A 21,936-nucleotide genomic window follows, 5' to 3' on the forward strand; every position below is an offset into this window, starting at 1 on the left:
CTGCACCACAAAAATCACGGATCCACGGCTTCCTGACCATACCGTGGCCCAAAAACGTGGTTTTGAAGCACGGATCCTCATGGATCCTCACGCTTTTTGCATCGGGCCACCCCAAACTCACCGTCAAATCACACATCATGTCCAGAGGCACAGCCTGCACCACAAAAATCACGGATCCACGGCTTCCTGACCATACCGTGGCCCAAAAACGTGGTTTTGAAGCACGGATCCTCATGGATCCTCGCGCTTTTTGCATCGGGCCACCCCAAACTCACCGTCAAATCACACATCATGTCCAGAGGCACAGCCTGCACCACAAAAATCACAGATCCACGGCTTCCTGGCCATACCGTGGCCCAAAAACGTGGTTTTGAAGCACGGATCCTCATGGATCCTCACGCTTTTTGCATTGGGCCAGCCCAAACTCACTGTCAAATCACACATCATTCCCAGGGATACAACTTGCACCAAAGAAATCTAGGATCCACAGCTTCCTGTTCATACCACTGCCCAAAAACGTGGTTTTGAAGCACGGATCCTCATGGGTCCTCATGCTTTTTGCATTTGGCCAACCCAAACTCACCGTCAAATCACACATCATGTCCAGGGGCAGCGCCTGCACCACAGAAAACTCGGATCCATGGCTTCCTGACCATACCGTGGCCCAAAAACGTGGTTTTGAAGCACGGATCCTCATGGATCCTCACGCTTTTTGCATCGGGCCACCCCAAACTCACCGTCAAATCACACATCATGTCCAGAGGCACAGCCTGCACCACAAAAATCACGGATCCACGGCTTCCTGACCATACCGTGGCCCAAAAACGTGGTTTTGAAGCACGGATCCTCATGGATCCTCACGCTTTTTGCATCGGGCCACCCCAAACTCACCGTCAAATCACACATCATGTCCAGAGGCACAGCCTGCACCACAAAAATCACAGATCCACGGCTTCCTGGCCATACCGTGGCCCAAAAACGTGGTTTTGAAGCACGGATCCTCATGGATCCTCACGCTTTTTGCATTGGGCCAGCCCAAACTCACTGTCAAATCACACATCATTCCCAGGGATACAACTTGCACCAAAGAAATCTAGGATCCACAGCTTCCTGTTCATACCACTGCCCAAAAACGTGGTTTTGAAGCACGGATCCTCATGGGTCCTCATGCTTTTTGCATTTGGCCAACCCAAACTCACCGTCAAATCACACATCATGTCCAGGGGCAGCGCCTGCACCACAGAAAACTCGGATCCACGGCTTTCTGGCCACTCCAAGGCCCAAAAACGTGGTTCCGAAGCACGGATCCTCATGGATCCTCACGCTTTTTGCATTGGGCCACCCCAAACTCACCGTCAAATCACACATCATGTCCAGGGGCACAGCCTGCACCACAAAAAACTCGGATCCACGGCTTCCTGGCCACTCCATGGCCCAAAAACGTGGTTTTAAAGCACGGATCCTCATGGATCCTCACTCTTTTTGCATTGGGCCAACCCAAAATCACTGTCAAATCACACATCATGTCCAGGGGCACAGCCTGCACCACAAAAAACTCGGATCCACGGCTTCCTGGCCACTCCATGGCCCAAAAACGTGGTTTTAAAGCACGGATCCTCATGGATCCTCACTCTTTTTGCATTGGGCCAACCCAAAATCACCGTCAAATCACACATCATGTCCAGGGGCACAGCCTGCACCACAAAAAACTCGGATCCATGGCTTCCTGACCATACCATGGCCCAAAAACGTGGTTTTGAAGCACGGATCCTCACGGATCCTCACGCTTTTTGCATTGGGCCAACCCAAACTCACCGTCAAATCACACATCATGTCCAGAGGCAGCGCCTGCACCACAGAAAACTCGGATCCACGGCTTCCTGGCCACTCCATGGCCCAAAAACGTGGTTCCGAAGCACGGATCCTCATGGATCCTCACGCTTTTTGCATTGGGCCAACCCAAACTCACTGTCAAATCACACATCATGTCCAGGGGCACAGCCTGCACCACAAAAAACTCGGATCCATGGCTTCCTGGCCACTCCATGGCCCAAAAACGTGGTTCCGAAGCACGGATCCTCATGGATCCTCACGCTTTTTGCATTGGGCCACCCCAAACTCACCGTCAAATCACACATCATTCCCAGGGGCACAGCCTGCACCACAAAAAACTTGGATCCACTGCTTCCTGGCCACTCCATGGCCCAAAAATGTGGTTTTGAAGCACGGATCCTCATAGATCCTCACGCTTTTTGAATTGGGACAACCCAAACTCACTGTCAAATCACACGTCATAGCCAGGAGCACAGCCTGCACCATAAAAATTATGGATCCACGGCTTCCTGGCGCGCCATGGCCCAAAAAGGTAGTTTTGAAGCACGGATCCTCAAGGATCCTCACTCTTTTCGCATTGGGGCTCCCCAACCTCACCATCAAATCACACATCATAGCCACGGGCACAACTCACAAATCATGAGTTGCACTACAAAAATCACAAAAATCCCCTTACCTGCACTGTTAATGTCACCACTGCAATATTATTATTAGAGCCGATAGGAGAATATATGACTACCGTATTTTTCGCTCTATAGGACAACTTTTTACCCTCCAAAAATTAAGGGGAAATGTGTGTGCGTCCTATGGAGTGAATGCAGGCTCCTTGGCTTCAGCGATAGCAACACGAAGCCTCCGAAGCGCAGAGGGAGCGCTCCCTCCACGCTCCAGAGGCTACGCGTTGCTTTCGCTGAAGCCTGGAGAGCGAGAGGGGTCGGTGCGCACCAACCCCTCTCGCTGTCCAGGCTTCAGGGATAGCCGCCTGAAGCCTTTGGAGCACAGCGCAAGTTCCTGCTGATCTCCGAAGGCTTGTGGTAAGCCGCCTGAAGCCTGGAGAACGAGAGGGGTCGGTGCACACCGATCCCTCTTGCTCTCCAGGCTTTGCTTCTCTGGAGAGGCACTGCACAATGTTTCCTCTCTGTGCAGCGCCCCTTCAGTGAAGCTGGAGGAGAAATGGAAGGGGCTCCGTTTCTCATCCCGCTTCGCTGAAGGGGCGCTGAGCGGAGAGGGGGAGATTTTTTTCCCCCTTGTTCTCCCCCTCCTATGGTTCGGTGCATCCTATAGAGTGAAAAATACGGTATATATTGTACCAAGATATGGTTCATCTTCAAGAACAGATCAAATACATGCCAAAGTATTAAAGAGGAGAAAAAATATGAAACTGCTTACATACTGTCAACTAATATCCAGATTCAAGAAAGACTGTATGGCAAACATGCAGTGAAAATCAGTGAAAAGATAGAATCTGAGTCCATCATAACAGAGTTCTACCTTCTGGGTAAAATTTATAAACTATTACTCAAATATGACACCAAGCCCGAACAAGCAAAACCTTATATGACAAAATGGATGCAAAAATTTTAAGAGCAGTTCACAGTAGAACAGTGAGAACAATTATGAATAAAGGAATAAAATTTACTGCAAATTAAGCCCTAAAACAAAATTGGTACAGTGGAACCTCGGGTTGCAGACATAACCCGTGACTGAGGCACGTCCGCAACCCACAGCATTCGCATCCTGAAGCGCCACGTCTGCACAGGCACTGGTGCAATTTGGCGCTTCTGCGCATATGAAAGACCCAGTTCTCTGAGTGCATGTTCTGGGAGCTGGGCAATAGGGGCAGTACAGGATTCCTTTTGGTGTACTGACCTCCCTGCTGCACCAAGGATTCCCTGCCCGAGCTGCTTCAGGTCGTGGCAGATGTTCTCCTGGAGATACCTAGTTTGGTTGTCCTAGGGGATTTTAACATCCATGCCAACATGACCTTACAAGGGGCTGCTTGGGACTTCGTGGAAAGCATGGCCTCCATGGGGCTGTCCCTGAATAAGTTTGGCCCAACTCATAGTCACGGACATGCCTTAGACCTAGTGTTCACCAATAGTGACATGGGTGATATGACACTAGGTAAAAGTGAAACCAAAGAAGTGCCATGGTCAGATCACTTCCTGGTGCAACTGGACTTCTCCGTGACCCTTCTCCTCTGCAGGGAGGTGGGACCAATGCGGATGGTCTGCCCCCGCCACTTAATGAATCCAAATGGTTTCCAGAGAGTGGTAGGGCATGCTTTATCCCATGTTGATGGCCTTTCAGCTGATTCCCTGGTGGCCCGCTGGAATGTGGAGTTGACCAGGGCTATCGACTGTCTGGCTCCGAAGCGCCCTCTCCGACTGCATGGAGCCCTGACAGCCCCGTGGTTTTCTTTGGAGCTGCGGGTGAGGAAACAATCGCTGAGACGGCTCGAGTGCCAGTGGCAGAAAACTCATTCTGAATTGGACCGGACACAGGTTAGAGCTCAATGTCGAGCCTACCAAGTGGCGATAGCAATGGCGAAGAAGACTTTCTTCACCGCCTCTATAGCATCTACAGAAAATAGTAGCAGGAGACTCTTTCAGCCCTTGTATATCAACGGGGAACGGGTGGAGAGGGTGGCGGAATTCAGGTTTTTGGGAGTAGCTATCGATCAGGGCATGACTTGGAGCGCACATACCACTGCTCTGGTGAAGAAGGCCCAGCAGAGAATTTATTTCCTCAGACTTTTAAAGAAGAACAATCTGAGTGAGAGACTGCTGGTGTGCTTCTACCGAGGCTCCATAGAGAGCATTCTTACATACTGTATTTGTGCTTGGTTCTCCAGTTGTACAGCTAGGGAGAGGAAGGTGCTCCAGAAGGTCATAACCACAGCCCAAAGGATTATTGGTCATCCTCTCCCATCTTTGGAAGAACTGTATGGTTCCCGTTGTCTTAGGAAAGCAAATAACATCCTGCAGGATTCATCTCACCCGGGACACGGTCTGTTTGCACTACTGCCTTCTGGCAGGAGATATAGAAACATCAAGTCAAAGACAAATAGACTGAAAAACAGTTTCTATCCAAGAGCTGTGGCCTTTTTGAATGCTGTAACTCGATAGTGTGACCTGGGAGTTTGATGGGTGTGGTGTGGGTGTGGCTGGAATGTGGTTTGTTTGGCTGTTGTTGTTGTTTTGCTTTTGATGTTTTAAGGGATGGCATCCAATTTCATTGCACTTTGTACAATGTTGCACTTGTGTAATGACAATAAAGAATCTATTCTATTCAGGTGGTTTGCAATTTAATGGAACCACCTTTACCACCGGGGCCTTGTAAAGACCCCAAGACCTCCTGCAACGATTTTTCAAATTTTTATGCAGATAAAGTTGCTCATATACGGAAGGAGGTAGACACCACTGTGGGAGCAGGGTCGGGGCGAGAGAGTGCTAGAGCCCTGTCTGGTCAAGTTGCATGGAATCAATTTCAATCCGTTACCCCCGAGAATGTGGACAGGCTGCTTGGATGCGTGAAACCAACCACCTGTCTCCTTGATCCTTGCCCATCCTGGCTAATAAAAGCAAGCCGGGAAGGGCTGGGCAATGGGCTCTGCGGGGTGGTGAATGCTTCCCTCTGTGAGGGGGCATTCCCAGACCAGCTGAAAGAGGCGGTCATTAAACCGCTTCTTAAAAAAACATCTTCAGACCCGGCCAGTATGGCCAACTATCGCCCAGCCTCAAATCTTCCATTCTTGGGCAAGGTGATTGAGCGGGTGGTTGCTGAACAACTCCAGGCACGCCTGGAGGATGCAGACCATTTGGATCCCTTCCAATTGGGATTCAGGTCTCCTCATGGGACTGAAACTGCCTTGGTCGCGACAATCGATCATAACATCCTTCTGGACCGTCTAGAGGAGCTGGGAGCTGAGGGCACTGTTATACAGTGGTTCTGCTCCTTCCTCCTGGGCTGTGTCCAGAAAGTTGTGGTGGGGGATGAGTGTTCAGACTTACTTGTGGGGTGCCTCGGGGTTCCGTCCTCCCCTCCATGCTTTTTAACATCTACAGGAAGCTGCTGGGAGAGATCATCAGGGGGTTTGGGCTTGGTGTCCATCAATATGCGGATGATACCCAACTCTACCTCTCTTTCAACTCAGAACCAGTGAAGGTGGTGAAGGTCCTGTGTGAGTGCTTGGAGGCGGTTGGAGGATGGATGGCAGCTAGTGGATTGAGGTTGAATCCTGACAATAATGAAGTTCTGTTCTTGGGGGACAGGGGGTGGGCTGGTGTGAAGGACTCCCTGGTCCAGAATGGGGTAACTGTGCCCCTGAAGGGCCAGGTGCACAGCCTGGGAGTCATTTTGGACTCACAGCTGTCCATGGAGGCGCAGGTCAATTCTGTATCCAGGGCAGCTGTCTACCAGCTCCATCTGGTACGCAGGCTGAGACCCTACCTGCCCAGAGACTGCCTCACTAGAGTGGTGCATGCTCTTGTTATCTTCCGCTTGGACTACTGCAATGTCCTCTACGTGGGGATACCTTTGAAGGTGACCCAGAAACTACAACTAATCCAGAACGCAGCAGCTAGTCTGGTGACTGGGAGTGGCCACCAAGACCATATAACACATGTCCTGAAAGACTTACATTGGCTCCCAGTACATTTCTGAGCACAATTCAAAGTGTTGGTGCTGACCTTTAAAGCCCTAAACGGCCTCGATGCAGTATACCTGAAGGAGCATCTCCACGCCCATCATTCTGCCCAGACACTGATGTCCAGCACCAAGGGCCTTCTGGTGGTTCCCTCACTGTGAGAAGCAAAGTGACAAGGAACCAGGCAGAGGGCCTTCTTGGTTGTGGCGCCCGCCCTGTGGAATGTCCTCCCATTAGATGTCAAAGAGATAAACAACTACCTGACATTTAGAAGACATCTGACGACAGCCCTGTTTAGGGACGTTTTTAATGTGTGACTTTTTAATGTATTTTTATTTCATTTTTTGGGAAGCCACCCAGAGTGGCTGGGGAAACCCAGCCAGATGGGCAGGGTACAAATATATTTGTAGTAGTAGTAGTAGTAGTAGTAGTAGTAGTAGTAGTAGTAGTACTTTGTAGGATTTGATAATCTTTATAGGTCTTTTAAATTTCTAATCTATCTATCTATCTATCTATCTATCTATCTATCTATCTATCCCCTCCCCCGTTTCCCTTTCTGTACTTCCTTATCCTTATAAAATTGAATATATATATATTTTTAAAATTTACGGCTCCACAGTTTTCTGGGTCGCCCCATATTCATTACCCAACCACCTATGCTGCTCATGGCCAGATCACTTTGGGGCACTGCCATGCTGTAAAAAGATTCTCATGAAGCACAGATCCCCATGGATCCTTAGGTTTTTTTATGTTTGGTCACCCTGAAATCACTATCAAATCACACATGATGTATATGACCACAGAACGAACCACAAAAACCACAGAGCACAGCCAAGGAACAAACACTATATTAAATACTTTAATCCTCATGGATCGGCATGATTGTTAAATGGACTCCACCAAATTATATTGTAAGATCACACCAATGTCCATGGAATGACCGAAATACAAACGCTATCTGAAATGGTTCTGCATTAGCAAGAACATTGAAATAAAATGACATTCATATTCATAGCTTCCACTGTGAAGAACTGCACCTGGAAATTTTTGACACTGCTAAACCTCAAGAATGTCCAAGGCAGAGATTGTGATGATCTTACCTGTGAATGTAAATTATCAAACCAACTAGATGGAGACCACCAAAGTAACCATGAAAAACAATCACCTGTCTTGCGTCAATTCAGCTACAAATGGTTTTGGGACAAAAGTTGGTTGCTTTGCAGGGGTAGTAATTATAAATGGAGGTTTAACTGCAAGTTTTTTTGAGAACTGATTTTGTCAGTGCAAACTTTGAAATAGGGGGTTTCCAACGTGGTGCCCATGGGAATCATGTTGCCTGCTGACAGCTTTCCTGGAGTCCACCACGTGTTTTTAGAAAAAGAACAGGATTCGTGGTGAATTGTGCCCAGCATGACTTCAGATTGTTCATAGTACATTTGATTGACTACAGGGGCATATGAAGGGGCAGCGGGGTGATGGTGCCCCAGGGTGCCATGCTGGGGGGAGAGTGACAGTAAGGTCGCTGTACTGGCTGCCGCTCTTGCGGCAACTGTACAGGCAGCCCCTCTCGCAGCGACCGTATGGCTCATACGGGCAGCTGCTCTCGCGGCGACTGTACAGGCTGCTGCTCGCGTAGCGTCCGTACAGGCAGCTCCTCTCATGGCGGTCGTACAGGCTGTATGGGCAGCCGCTCTCCTGGCGACCATACGGGCTGCCACACGCACGGCGTCCATACGGGCTGCCATGCATGCACAGTCCGTACAGGACATTGTGTGCGCACCCATCAGCCAGGACTTGTTACCATATTATAGCTGCCACAAAATCTATCGGCATGCCACCAGAACCAGGGAAGCCTTGCCAGTTGCAGCTCACACAGTTGAAGTGAAATAAAAGACAGAAGAGTAGATCGGGAAGAAAGTTCCCCAGACTGCAGGAAAAGATAACAGTAGCTCCAGCAGCTGATTCAGTGCAGGCTGCTGAGGGGTTTGACTCCTTAAGATCACCAACTGACTATGAGACACCTGGAAAGCACTCAGCCTCAGATGACCTCCACTCCAAAAGGTGGGAAAGAGGATTTGACAGTGACCGATATTGATTATAGCAGCCCCATATTCTCAACACAAAGTGAGAAGTGTTTGGACAAATCACTGATTTGTACATCAGTTCCCCCATTGCACAACTGTACCTTCCCCACACTCAGTCTACAAACCATGGGACTTTGGTTCAGTTGGCAACATCTGTGTGTATGACTATGACATAAACACACTGAAAGGATCAAACTGGATAAATGATCGCATAATAGATGCCTTTCTTGCCTCCAGGGTGATCATGGCCAAAGAGCTAGGTCACAATGGAACAATTTTTCCACTTACCGTACTTGCCACTTCATGCAGATATGTCAAAGATTGCCAGTGCAAGCTCTGAAGAACTGTTTGAGATTTGGAGTGCTAAAGAAAGATGTTTTGATTATTCCAGTAAATGACAGAGAAGTCCACTGGAAACTGATAGTAATCATTTTTAAAAGGAAGACCATGCTCTATCTAGATTCCAAACATGGATTGAACCACTCTGTGATTGATGCAATAATATCCTTCTTAGCATGTATGTATGAGATGGATTCAAAATATCCCTATAGTTTTGCGGCTGATCATTTTTTGCACCAACTGATATACCCAGGCAAGGTACCGTAATTCCAGTGACTACGGTCCTTTCACATGTACCATTGCCCATCTGATTGCTTCTGCTGCCCAATTACAGTTCATACAAAAGGATATGGCTGCCATTAGACCCTGGATTGCAAAAGAAATAATACAGTACTGTGGGAAAACCTATTTTGAAGGACAAGACAAATATTTTCAAGTGGAAATTGATGCTGTTCCTCCCAAGAAGAGACAAATCTTGAACGAGAGTTACATTACTGTGTCTCGATCATGCCCAGAGGGATGGAAGGATACACTAACCTATTGCTCAGATATCCTTGTTTGAAGGCTGCTGGTCACTATGTTTCTTGAAGGAAGGGTGCAGGAGGCCCAGTGGTGACCTAACTATGGCTTCCTGTGAAGGAAACTGCAAGGACTGGTACCACTGCTTTCGCATAGGCATTGATTCAAAAGATCTTCCAGAGGTTTTTGTGTGTCCAGACTGTCAATCCACTGTGGCCAAATAGATTTTGAAACTGCGAACTGTCATATTCCACAGGTTGGTATAATACAGCAAAATCCAAACATATAGTTTTCATCATCATGGCAGGGATGGTCCTTTTCCATAGAATTCTTATTTATGGAGGTAGTTTTTATATCCTGCTTTTCTCTACTTGAAGGAGTCTCAAAGTGGTTAAAAATCTCCTTTCCCTTCCACCCCCACAACAGACACCTTGTGAGGTAGGTGGGGCTGAGAGAGTTCAGAGAGAAGTGTGACTGGCCCAAGGTCACCCAGCAGCTGCATGTGGAGGAGCGGGGAAGCGAACCCAGCTCACCAGATTAGAGTCCACCGCTCTTAACTACTACACCACAGAAACGTATCTCTTAAAACTCTGGAGCAAGCTGTTCAGTTCAGCCTCATAGTGATACTGATTTGTGGAGGGAAGGTTGGTGATGAGCAAGATCTGTTCTCATTTCCCAACACAGAGACCATAGAGCAGTTTCTTTTGGGGGCTGAACCTGCAGAGTGTTTCTGTTCAGAATTTCCGTGGCAGAAACTGGCTAAGTGCCTTTATAAACATTCAGCTTCTCAAATCGAACCCCATCATGAAACTTTCAGGTGTAGCTGTTGGAGGTGGAGGTCAGAGAAGGTGCTAGTCCTTACCTCCCTCCTCCCAGCCTATCATTGCCCAATGGGCTGAATTTCAGGGCTTTTGCATGTAAAGGGCAAGCTTGTTCTTTACTTGTTTAGACTCTTTAAACTTGGAAACAGATATTTGGCTCCATGACCAAAATGACCAAAAGGGTCAGCTTCTAGAAGACTGGAAAGATCATGATTGTACTTCCCCTACCCTCAGCCCTAACTCCGTTGAGTATTTTTTGTTATGAGACTGAGTGTTTGGGGCTGATGCTGTAGCATTCTTGTCTGGGGGCTTGATGGAAAAACAGAAAAGTGACCCTCACCTAACTCTCCAATGCCCTTCAACAAGAATGCTGTAGGAAATATTGCTAAGCCCAAAGGGAGGCAAGAATTTGCTTCAGCTCACCTTGTTAATGGCAGAGCAAAAGCTATGCGTGTGTCATTCTCAATCAGTCTACTTTCAGGACTGATTTTAGAACCCTCTTATATCAGGCCACATGGTCACTGGAGGTGGCCCCATCATGCAAACATGACTATCCACACAGGGACCATCTATTTTTGTTTTTTCCCCTGATACTGGATTTTAAGTTACAGTTACATCTTTTAAAACAGCTGTCAGTATATCACACTGTATTCCACTTGCCTTCCAAAGGAACACGTGGCTCTCCCCACATATCGGGTTAGGTTGAGACTGCTGATCCAAAGTAATCAGTAATTTTTACGGTAATTACAATCCTGCTTTCCCTTGTACCAGCTTACCTTGACTTCAGTAAGGCCTTTGAAAAGGTCCCCCATGATATTATTGCAAAACAACAAGTAAAATGTGGGCTAGACAAAGCTACTGTTAGGTGGATTTGTAATTGGTTGATGGGCTGAACCCAAAGAGTGCTCATCAGTGGCCCACCTTCATCCTGGAAAAAAATGACTACTGGGGTTCCACAAGGTTCTGTCCTGGGCCTGGTGCTATTCAATATTTTTATAAATGATTTGGATGATGGAATAGAGGGTGTGCTAATCAAATTTGCAAATGACTGCAAACTGGGAGGGGTTGCTAATACACCAGAGGACAGGGTCAGAATTCAAAATGACCCGAATAGCCTAGAGAGCTGGGCCAAAACCAACAATATGGAGTTCAAAAGGGAGAAATGTAAGGTACTGCACCTGGATAGAAAAAATGAAATGCACAGGTGGGGGACACTTGGCTTGACAACAGTACCTGTGAAAGGGATCTGGGAGTCTTAGTCGACCACAAGCTGAATATGAGTCAACAGTGTGATGTGGCAGCTAAGAATGCCAATGCAATTCTGGGCTACATCAATAGGAGTATAGTGTCTAGATCAAGTGAAGGAATGCTACCACACTATTCTGGTTGGTTGGTCAGACCACACCTGAAATACTGTGTCCAGTTGAAGAAGGATATTGTCAAGTTGGAGCATGTCCAGAGGAGGGTGACCAAAATGTAAAAGGTCTGGAATCCAAGCCCTATGAGGAGAGACTTAGGGAGCTGGATTTGTTTAATCTAGAGAAGAGAAGATTAAGGAGTGACATGATAGCCATGTTTAAATATTTGAAGGGATGTCATGTTGAAGAGGGAGCAAGCTTGTTTTCTGCTGTTCTAGAGACTAGGATGCAGAATAATGGATTCAAACTATAGGAAAAGAGATTCCACCTGGGCGTGGTAATCCAGTCAGGGAAAAAGGGAGGCATACTATGTTTAGGGCACCGTTTCCAGCCCCTTCCCCTTTTCGGGGTGAGCATAGTGGATCCTAAAAAGGGCTGCTCAGTCATGGATACAGCTGCTGAGCTGCTCAATGGCCTCATTCCTTGAGTCAGAACGACTGACCGCCCATGTGTCGGTTCATGACTAGGGGCTTCACATTCCTGCCACAGTAGCCATTTAGTGATGGCCATGGGGGGAGGGTTTGGGGGGGTTGGGTTGGGTTTTTGGAAGATGCCTGTGCGTGAATTTGTTTTATGTGTGTAGATTAGTGCACGCTGACCAACGCACAGTCTTCGCAGTAGGGCTCTGTTCTGATGGCATGAGTAGTCACGACAAACTGGTGGATCCTATCTGCTGCAGCCTTCATCCGCCTTCAGAGCCATTGTAACACACTGCTTGTTATCACCCGCCTGTTCTGCCGTTGAGGACTTCTTGGATCATTCTTTGTCTAACTCCTTCCCTGTTATGTACTAAGCTTGGATCCTAGAACAATAGGCAAGTAGGATCCTAGAATGCAAGAACTGATTGGCTTGCAGGAAAAGACCATTCAGGCTCCAGGAGGGAAGCAGAATCAGCTAGTCAGACGGGACTCATTGTGTAAATAATGTATATAAAAGCCTGAGGTTTGGGGGGGGGGAATTCAATCACTGTTTTACAAGCTGCAATAAAGAGCATGAAATCACTACAGGACTCTGAGCATATTTAATTTTCTTTGACCTTACCACCTTGGGTGACCCTGCTGGGAGTACGAGATTCCCAATGGCTTCACTCACAAGGGTCATAGGAATGTGCAAGCCCACTCACCATGACAAGTGAGAGAACTGAGATAGATTGCACCGAGCCCTGGTTCTCATTAGACAAAGCGTTCCACCAAAAAGGCTCTGGCTCTGGTTGAGGACAGCTGGATATGTTTTGGGCCAGGGACCACCAGTAGGTTGCTGTTAGATGAGCGTCACACTCATGGGGGGTGTATTGGAAGATAATTCCCACAGATAAGAAAGGTCACAGACTGTTTAGGGCTTTAAAGATTAGCACCAAAACATTGAACCTGATTCGATACTCCACCTGGAGCCAATCCAGCTGATGAACAACCAACTGAATGTGGGCTCCCCACAAAGTCCAAGTAAGAACTCATGCATCTGCATTTTAGACCATTTGGAGTTTCTGGAGCAGTCTCAAGGGTAGCCCTGCATATCTATCTCTCTCACTCTCACTCTCTCTCTCTCTATCACATTTATACCCTGCACTCCCTGGCTCAGGTGTACAGCAAGTTAAAGTAGTCTAGTCTGCAGGTGACTACTGCATGGATCACCATGGCTAGGTTGGAAAGGGACAGGTACGGTACCAATCTCCTAACCTGACATAGATTCAAAAATTCCAGTTTGGCTACATTTGTGACCAATGCCTCCATAGAGACAGAAGCATCCAGGATCACACCGGGACTCCTGATAGCGGCTACAGGTGACTATTCCGCCCCATTAAGAGCTGGGAGCTGGCAAACCAAACTGAAATTATTCTGGCCCAGCCATTGGACGCCCATCTTTAATGGATAGAGATTCAGCCGACTCCGTTTCCTCCATCCCAGCACACCCACCTAAAAATTGGCCAATATATCCACGGTAGCATCTGGCAGTAGATCCATGATGTTTGTGGTCAGATCTGTGGTTATGTACAAGATATTTGAATAAAGGGTGAATTTGGGGTTCCCCAATGCAAAAAGTGTGATGATCCATGAGGATCCGTGCTTCAAAACCACGTTTTTGAGCCATGGAGTGGCCAGGAAGCTGTGGATCCGTGTTTTTTGTGGTGCAGGCTGTGCCCATGGCCATGATGTGTGATTTGACGGTGAGTTTGGGTTGGCCAATGGAAAATGCGTGAGGATCCATAAGGATCCATGCTTTGAAATCACATTTTTGGGCCACTGTATGGCCAGGAACCCGTGGATCCGAGTTTTTTGTGGTGCAAGCTGTGTCCCATGGCATGAAGTGTGATTTGACAGTGATTTAGGGGTGGCCCAGTGCAAAAAGTGTGAGGATCCACAAGGATCCGTGCTTCAAAACTACATTTTTGGGCTACGGTGTCGCCAGGAAGCCATGGATCCGTGACTTTTGTGGTGCAGGTTGTGCCCCTGGCCATGATGTGTGATTTGATGGTGAGTTTGGGCTGATCTAGTGCAAAAAGCGTGAGAATCAATGAGGATCCGTGCTTCAAAACCATGTTTTTGGTCCACGGTGTTGCCAGGAAGCCGTGGATCCGAGTTTTTTGTTGTGCAGGCTGTGCCCCTTGGTATGATATGTGATTTGACAGTGAGTTTGGGCTGATCTAGTGCAAAAAGCGTGAGAATCAATGAGGATCCGTGCTTCAAAACCATGTTTTTGGTCCACGGTGTTGCCAGGAAGCCGTGGATCCGAGTTTTTTGTTGTGCAGGCTGTGCCCCTTGGTATGATATGTGATTTGACAGTGAGTTTGGGTTGGCCCAATGCAAAAAGCATGAGGATCCATGAGGATCCGTGCTTCAAAACCACGTTTTTGGGCCATGGTGTTGCCAGGAAGCCGTGGATCTCGGTTTTTGTGGTGCAGGCTGTGCCCCTGGCCATGATGTGTGATTTGACGGTGAATTTGGGCTGATCTAGTGCAAAAAGCATGAGGATCCATGAGGATCCATGGTTCAAAACCATGTTTTTGGGCCACGGTATGACCAGGAAGCCGTGGATCCGTGATTTTTGTGGTGGATTCTGTGCCCCTGGCCATGATGCTTGATCTGATGGTGATTTGGGGCTGGTCTTGTGCAAAAATCAACAGGATCCTTGAGGATCCATGCTTCGGAACCACGTTTTTGGGCCACGGTAGGGCCAGGCAGGCGTGGATCCGAGTTTTTTGTGGTGTAGGCTGTGCCCCTTGGTATGATATGTGATTTGACAGTGGGTTTGGTTTGGCCCAATGCAAAAAGCATTAGGACCCATGAGGATCCGTGCTTCAAAACCATGTTTTTGGGCCACGGTATGGCCAGGAAGCCGTGGATCCGTGATTTTTGTGGTGGATTCTGTGCCCCTGGCCATGATGCTTGATCTGATGGTGATTTGGGGCTGGTCTTGTGCAAAAATCAACAGGATCCTTGAGGATCCATGCTTCGGAACCACGTTTTTGGGCCACGGTAGGGCCAGGCAGGCGTGGATCCGAGTTTTTTGTGGTGTAGGCTGTGCCCCTTGGTATGATATGTGATTTGACAGTGGGTTTGGTTTGGCCCAATGCAAAAAGCATTAGGACCCATGAGGATCCGTGCTTCAAAACCATGTTTTTGGGCCACGGTATGGCCAGGAAGCCGTGGATCCTATTTTTTTGTGGTGCAAGTTGTATCCCTGGCCATGATGTGTGATTTGACGGTGAATTTGGGCTGATCTAGTGCAAAAAGCGTGAGGATCCATGAGGATCCGTGCTTCAAAACCACATTTTTGGGCCACAGTATGACCAGGAAGCCATGGATCCATGATTTTTGTGGTGCAGGCTGTGCCCCTGGACATGATGTGTGATTTAACGGTGTGTTTGGGTTGGCCCAATGCGAAAAGTGTGAGGATCCATGAGGATCCGTGCTTCAAAACCACGTTTTTGGGCAGTGGTATGAACAGGAAGCTGTGGATCCTAGATTTCTTTGGTGCAAGTTGTATCCCTGGGAATGATGTGTGATTTGACAGTGAGTTTGGGGTGGCCCAATGCAAAAAGCGTGAGGATCCATGAGGATCCGTGCTTCGGAACCAAGTTTTGGGCCATGGAGTGGCCAGGAAGCCGTGGATCCGAGTTTTATGTGGTGTAAGCTATGCCCCTGGGAATGATGTGTGATTTGACAGTGAGTTTGGGTTGGCCCAATGCAAAAAGCGTGAGGATCCATGAGGATCCGTGCTTCAAAACCACGTTTTTGGGCCATGGAGTGACCAGGAAGCCGTGGATCCGAGTTTTCTGTGGTGCAGGCTGTGCCTCTGGACATGATGTGTGATTTGACAGCGAGTTTGGGTTGGCCCAAAGCAAAAAGCGTGAGGATCCATGAGGATCCGTGCTTCAAAACCACGTTTTTGGGCATTGGAGTGGCCAGGAAGCCGTGGATCCGAGTTTTTTGTGGTGCAGGCAGTGCCCCTGGACATGATGTGTGATTTGACAGTGAGTTTGGGTTGGCCCAATGCAAAAAGAGTGAGGATCCATGAGGATCCGTGCTTTAAAACCACGTTTTTGGGCCATGGAGTGGCCAGGCAGGCGTGGATCTGAGTTTTTTGTGGTGCAGGCTGTGCCCCTGGGAATGATGTGTGATTTGACGGTGAGTTTGGGGTGGCCCAATGCAAAAAGCGTGAGGATCCATGAGGATCCGTGCTTCGGAACCACGTTTTTGGGCCATGGAGTGGCCAGGAAGCCGTGGATCCGAGTTTTTTGTGGTGCAGGCAGTGCCCCTGGACATGATGTGTGATTTGATGGTGAGTTTGGGGTGGCCCAATGCAAAAAGCGTGAGGATCCATGAGGATCCGTGCTTCGGAACCACGTTTTTGGGCAGTGGTATGAACAGGAAGCTGTGGATCCTAGATTTCTTTGGTGCAAGTTGTATCCCTGGACATGATGTGTGATTTGACAGTGAGTTTGGGCTGGCCCAATGCAAAAAGCGTGAGGATCCATGAGGATCCGTGCTTCAAAACCACGTTTTTGGGCCACGGTATGGTCAGGAAGCCGTGGATCCGTGATTTTTGTGGTGCAGGCTGTGCCCCTGGACATGATGTGTGATTTGATGGTGAGTTTGGGGTGGCCCGATGCAAAAAGCGTGAGGATCCATGAAGATCCGTTCTTGAAAACCACGTTTTTGGGCCACGGTTTCGCCAGGAAGTCGTGGATCTGTGATTTTTGTGTTGCATGCTGTGCCCATGGCCATGATGTTTGATCTGATGGTGACTTTGGGCTGATCTAGTGCAAAAATCATGAGGATTCATGAGGATTCGTGCTTCGGAACCACGTTTTTGGGCCAGGGCGTGGCCAGGCAGGTGTGGATCCGAGTTTTTTGTGGTGAAGGCTGTGCCCCTTACTATGATATGTGATTTGACGGTGAGTTTGGGTTGGCCCGATGCAGAAAGCGTGTGGATCCATGAAGATCTGTTCTTGAAAACCACGTTTTTGGGCCACGGTTTCGCCAGGAAGCCGTGGATCTGTGATTTTTGTGGTGGATGCTGTGCCCATGGCCATGATCTTTGATCTGATGGTGACTTTGGGCTGATCTAGTGGAAAAATCATGAGGATCCATGAGGATCCGTGTTTTTTAACCATGTTTTTGCGCCCCTGCGCCCCCCCCCCGAAACAGTGGATGCGTGATTTTTTTGATGCTTTCTACAGAGTAAGACATGGTCTACAATATCATGGTGGTTTTATTTAATTTGAATGAAAAAATCATATGAATTCATGAGGATCCGTGTAGATCCGCCTTTTACCTTTTTCCTCTTGATTTCTTATTCTTCTGTTAAGTTTTGCCATTTCTGCATATTCCATAAGTTTTTGTATCCATTCTTCCTTTGCTGGGACTTCTGCTTCTTTCCATTTGAGGCGAGTATTTTTCAAAACGTTTTTTTTAAAATAGCATTTTCACAGCGTTTTTTATATGTGTGTAGATTCCGCCTTAGTGGGCTGTTCCCAGGCTGTCCTAGTTAGTCCAACAATTGAATCCATGCTGGATCCAGGAATTAGGAAATTGTTTGCCTAAGATCACCTAATCAGTGCACAGCAGAGAAGAGTTTGAAAATGGATTTCTGGATTCTTAGCTCAGCAGCAGCCTGCTACACACTGATTCTCAGAAGCAAATCCCACTTTTCTCAACGATGCTATGGGATTTTGCAGCCCTAACCACACTGTAACCATATGCTTCTGGGATTGGTTCCTTTTTTTCCTGGTACCTGTCCAAAGCAAACAATGAAGCAATTTTGCCCACATTATCTGCCTTTTGGTGCATATCATTATTTGGTTAAGCCACATCGCAAAGGATAGCTTAAAAATAGGCAAAATTGTTAAGAATAGCCACTGTCCAAATCTGAACAAATACAGTACTTAAAACACAGTTTCCAAGGGGAACAACTTAGCAACCAAAAGCTAATAAAGACTTTCTTTTTTCTTTTCCTTCTCCTCCTGCGATGAGAGTACATTTTAATGTTTCATTATTTTAATGTTGTATTTTAATGTTGTTTTTAAGTTGTAATCATTCAACTTGTTTTTATTATTGCTTGTAAGCTGCCCTGAGCCCGGCCTTGGCTGGGCAGGGAAGGGTATAAATAAAAATTATTATTATTATTATTATTATTATTATTATTATTATTATTATTATTATTATTATTATTATTATTAGCTGGATCAAATTCCACCCAATGTTTATGTGAAAAGGAGAGGATAGTCATGTTGTATTGAGGCATAGCATATTAACTGTGGACTGTCTCTTATGTACAGGCCATCCTCCATTTCCCCCTTCCAGTTCTGAAATAAAATATTTAGTGTTGCGTACTTCTGCAATAAAGTTGCTATACCCAAGGCTTTACATGCCCCCCATGCCCCTAGAAGTAGTTTGTAAAAAAAATAGATACGTTTTTATCTTAGCATTTATTTGTCAGAATAATTTATATCCCACGTTTCCAAACAAATGGTCGGCGTGTTCAATACAATATGGTAAGGTTAAAAAAGGTAAAGGACCCCTGGATGGTTAAGTCCAGTCAAAGGTGCCCATGGGTTGTGGCGCTCATCTTGCTTTCAGGTCGAGGGAGACGGCGCTTGTCCACAGACAGCTTTCCGGGTCATGTGGCCAGCATGACTAAACTGCTTCTGGTGCAATGGGACACCGTGATGGAAACCAGAGCGCACGGAAACACCGTTTACCTTCCCGTCGCAGCGGTACCTATTTACTTGCATTGGCATGCTTTCGAATTGCTAGGTTGGCAGGAGCTGGGACAGAGCAATGGGAGCTCACCCTGTCACAGGGATTCGAACCGCCAACCTTCTGATCGGCAAGCCCAAGAGGCTCAGTGGTTTAGACAATTAATTCACTCAATGCTTTCCACCACCCCCCCAAAAAAATGTTAAGGGGTACTCTCATTTTCCGACTCATATTGAAATACTGCCCTTCAGTGAAGCCAAACTTAGATTCACAAAATCTAGGGGTGCGCATACCCCTGCGTCCCCCCAGAAAAACCCCCCACTGAATTCACCTGCATGAATCTCACTTCTGTCGAGTTTGCATGGACACTAAAGCACAACGGGACTGTACAACTGCCACTTCCCAAATCACAACCGCTGGAATTCATTTTGAACCATTGCCATGGTATCACATATAGCAGGGCAACTATGTTTTTCCAACTTCACCACCCCCAGTTTTTTTGCTCTTGCGAACAAAGCCTGGTTGTGACTCAGTTAATTCTTTCGTGGTTATCTAAACAAGTTGCCAGCGAACCGCTTCACTCCTCTCCCTCTTATCTAGGTTGTAGATGTTGCGACTTCAGCCGTAACTATTCTGCGATAAGTACAACCATATCGGTTGTGAGAATAAAAGCAAGATCCTCAAGTTTTAACAAAAGAAGCTGCTGCAGCCATGGGTGTAGCCAAGGGGGGGGGGGAGGCAGCCTAAACCAATAAAAATAAATAATAATACATAGCTAACTGAGGCCTGCCTTCCCCAACAAAAATCCTGCCTAGGCCCATACACTCTCTTTGCTAATACCCTTACTTTAGAAGGCAGAACACAGGCCATTGCAGATAAGAGCTAAGTGCTTACAGAATAGGGGGAGAGGGGAAGAATGAGAATAGGCCAGAGCAAGAGCTCGCCAAAATAATTAGAATTTAGCCTGCAAACCACCCCCGGCACGCACGAGTGGAGCTTAGAGTAAAATGATAGCCTGCTTCAAGATTTTGCCAGGGCAAGAGAAAGATTCAGAGATCCTGGCTGGCAACCAATTTTTAATACGGGGGATGTTGTGAAATTAGACAAGTTCTGAAGCATAGTTCAAGTCTACCAAATCTGCAACAGAGCAGGGTTTCCCACAGTATTGTTGCTTTGAGCACCCCAGGTGCCGACTCGTATGAATACGCCAGGGCACTGGAAAGGGGGAACTAGCAAATGAGGTACCTAGTAAGAACAGAACTATCCCAAATTTCTCATTCTTTGTTTGTTTGGTCCCAGGGTGGGTTACAGCATTGTTCATACTGGGGAAGAAAGCACCCTTTGCCTGTGTTCTGGGGCAAGGAGCTAAGGTGTGCAAAATTTGTGTTTCTTAGCCCAACCCCCTCCAATCAATCTTTAATATTTGCACACAGTAAAAGTACATTATAAAGTATGAAAGAGAATGAAAACTGCCTTTTGTTTAGGAGTGCATGCAATACTACATTCTTACAGCCAGTGTGGTGTAGTGGTTAGGAGCGGTAGTCTCGTAATCTGGGGAACCGGGTTCACGTCTCCGCTCCTCCACATTCAGCTGCTGGGTGACCTTGGGCCAGTCACACTTCTTTGAAGTCTCTCAGCCCCACTCACCTCACAGAGTGTTTGTTGTGGGGGAGGAAGGGAAAGGAGAATGTTAGCCGCTTTGAGACTCCTTAAAGGGAGTGAAAGGCGGGATATCAAATCCAAACTCTTCTTCTTCTTCTACAATAAAATTAGGGATTTCCCCACTATCCCCTATGGATAGTAATCACTCTTCCACCAGGAAGACAAACAACTGGATTCAAAATAACCAGCAAGCCCTTTCTTCAGTCAATGGGTGTGTCACTCAAACTTTTTTTATCTTTAGGGACAGCATCTAACATGGAGCTAGAACAATGAAAGGTAGGAGCAGGCATGATCAGAAAGACATTTTTGTCTCCTATCTTTGGTTCTAGATTGTTTGAAAATGGTCCAGATCCAGACAAAAAAAATAAAAAGTAACATGGATAGAATCCAGGTAAGATCCAGCCGGCCAGTTACAACAGCCCTAGTAACAGGCACACATGCCAAATACTTTTGCTTTAAAAGAAGCACTGGTGCTATTCCCTCTGGTTATTATGAGAGACACAAGAAGACAAATCACAATCAGTATTCTAAGACTACATGGGGGGATTGTTTGCAATTGAATATTGAATATATCCAAGAGCAGGCCTTAGAATCTTATAGCCAAAATTGCACCCTAATTACAGACTAACCTCCGTACACCTTCCCCTGCAGGCTACTTGCACATTGTTTACAGGTAATCGTCATACAACCCTAATTAGTTCATTTCTGATCTATAAGAGATACGAGGAGATTTATAGCAGCACTACCATTTTGAGGATCATGGTGATTCCTAGGAAGACTCTCCTTTAAACTGGAAGAGTCAAGAGAGTGTGCTAAACAAGAATTTCCACCTGGCTTTCTGCTCCCCACAGAGCGGTGGGGAGGCCAGTCCCTCCCAGTCTTAGGGTCCAAATAAACGCCTGGCTGCCGCCTCATCACCCTGAGTCAAGCCTGAACCATGAGGATGGAGCTCTCTTCTTAATGTGGCCACGATTGTACTCACATTTGTGCTTCTCTTTATGCGACCGTTTATGTCCTTTCTTTTTCTTCTCTTTCTTCTCAACCTTTTCCTCTTTCTTCATTTCCACCATTTCCCCCTGCAGCACAGAGAAAGGCGGTTCTTCAGCCATAAGTGAAAACCGTCTCAGCGTTTTGCTTCCTTCAAGGCAATCTGACTCGATCCAAGACTCTGTTTGCAGAAGATGTGGACTTTAGCACTGGGGTGAAACTACTTTTGTCATTGCCTCTTTCTAGGGAGAAGGATCTCTGTCTTTAAAGGGGCTGTAGGGACCGCTTGTAAATGAAGGAAGACTAAATAATCACTTCCTGCCACTTATATATCAGTGGGAGGGGTGTATTTTCAAAGCTGCAATCCCAACCCACTTACCTATTAAACCTAGTAAGACTTACTTCAGAGCAAACATGCACAAAACA

At 47.0% G+C, this 21,936-nt stretch overlaps 1 protein-coding gene across 1 annotated transcript in view; it reads right to left on the reverse strand.

The window, feature by feature from the left end:
• VDAC2 (voltage dependent anion channel 2) overlaps positions 1-21,647 on the reverse strand; it is a 38,172-nt gene extending 16,525 nt beyond the window's left edge. The window contains exon 1 of the mRNA XM_081191438.1: positions 21,506-21,647. Coding sequence (XP_081047564.1) covers positions 21,506-21,632 — 127 coding nt within the window. The 5' untranslated portion in view covers positions 21,633-21,647. The remainder of the gene's footprint in view (positions 1-21,505) is intronic.
• Positions 21,648-21,936: the final 289 nt, after the last annotated feature.

The sequence above is a fragment of the Podarcis bocagei genome (assembly GCF_964188305.1).
Source record: "Podarcis bocagei genome assembly, chromosome: 4".
NCBI classification, from domain to species: domain Eukaryota; kingdom Metazoa; phylum Chordata; class Lepidosauria; order Squamata; family Lacertidae; genus Podarcis; species Podarcis bocagei.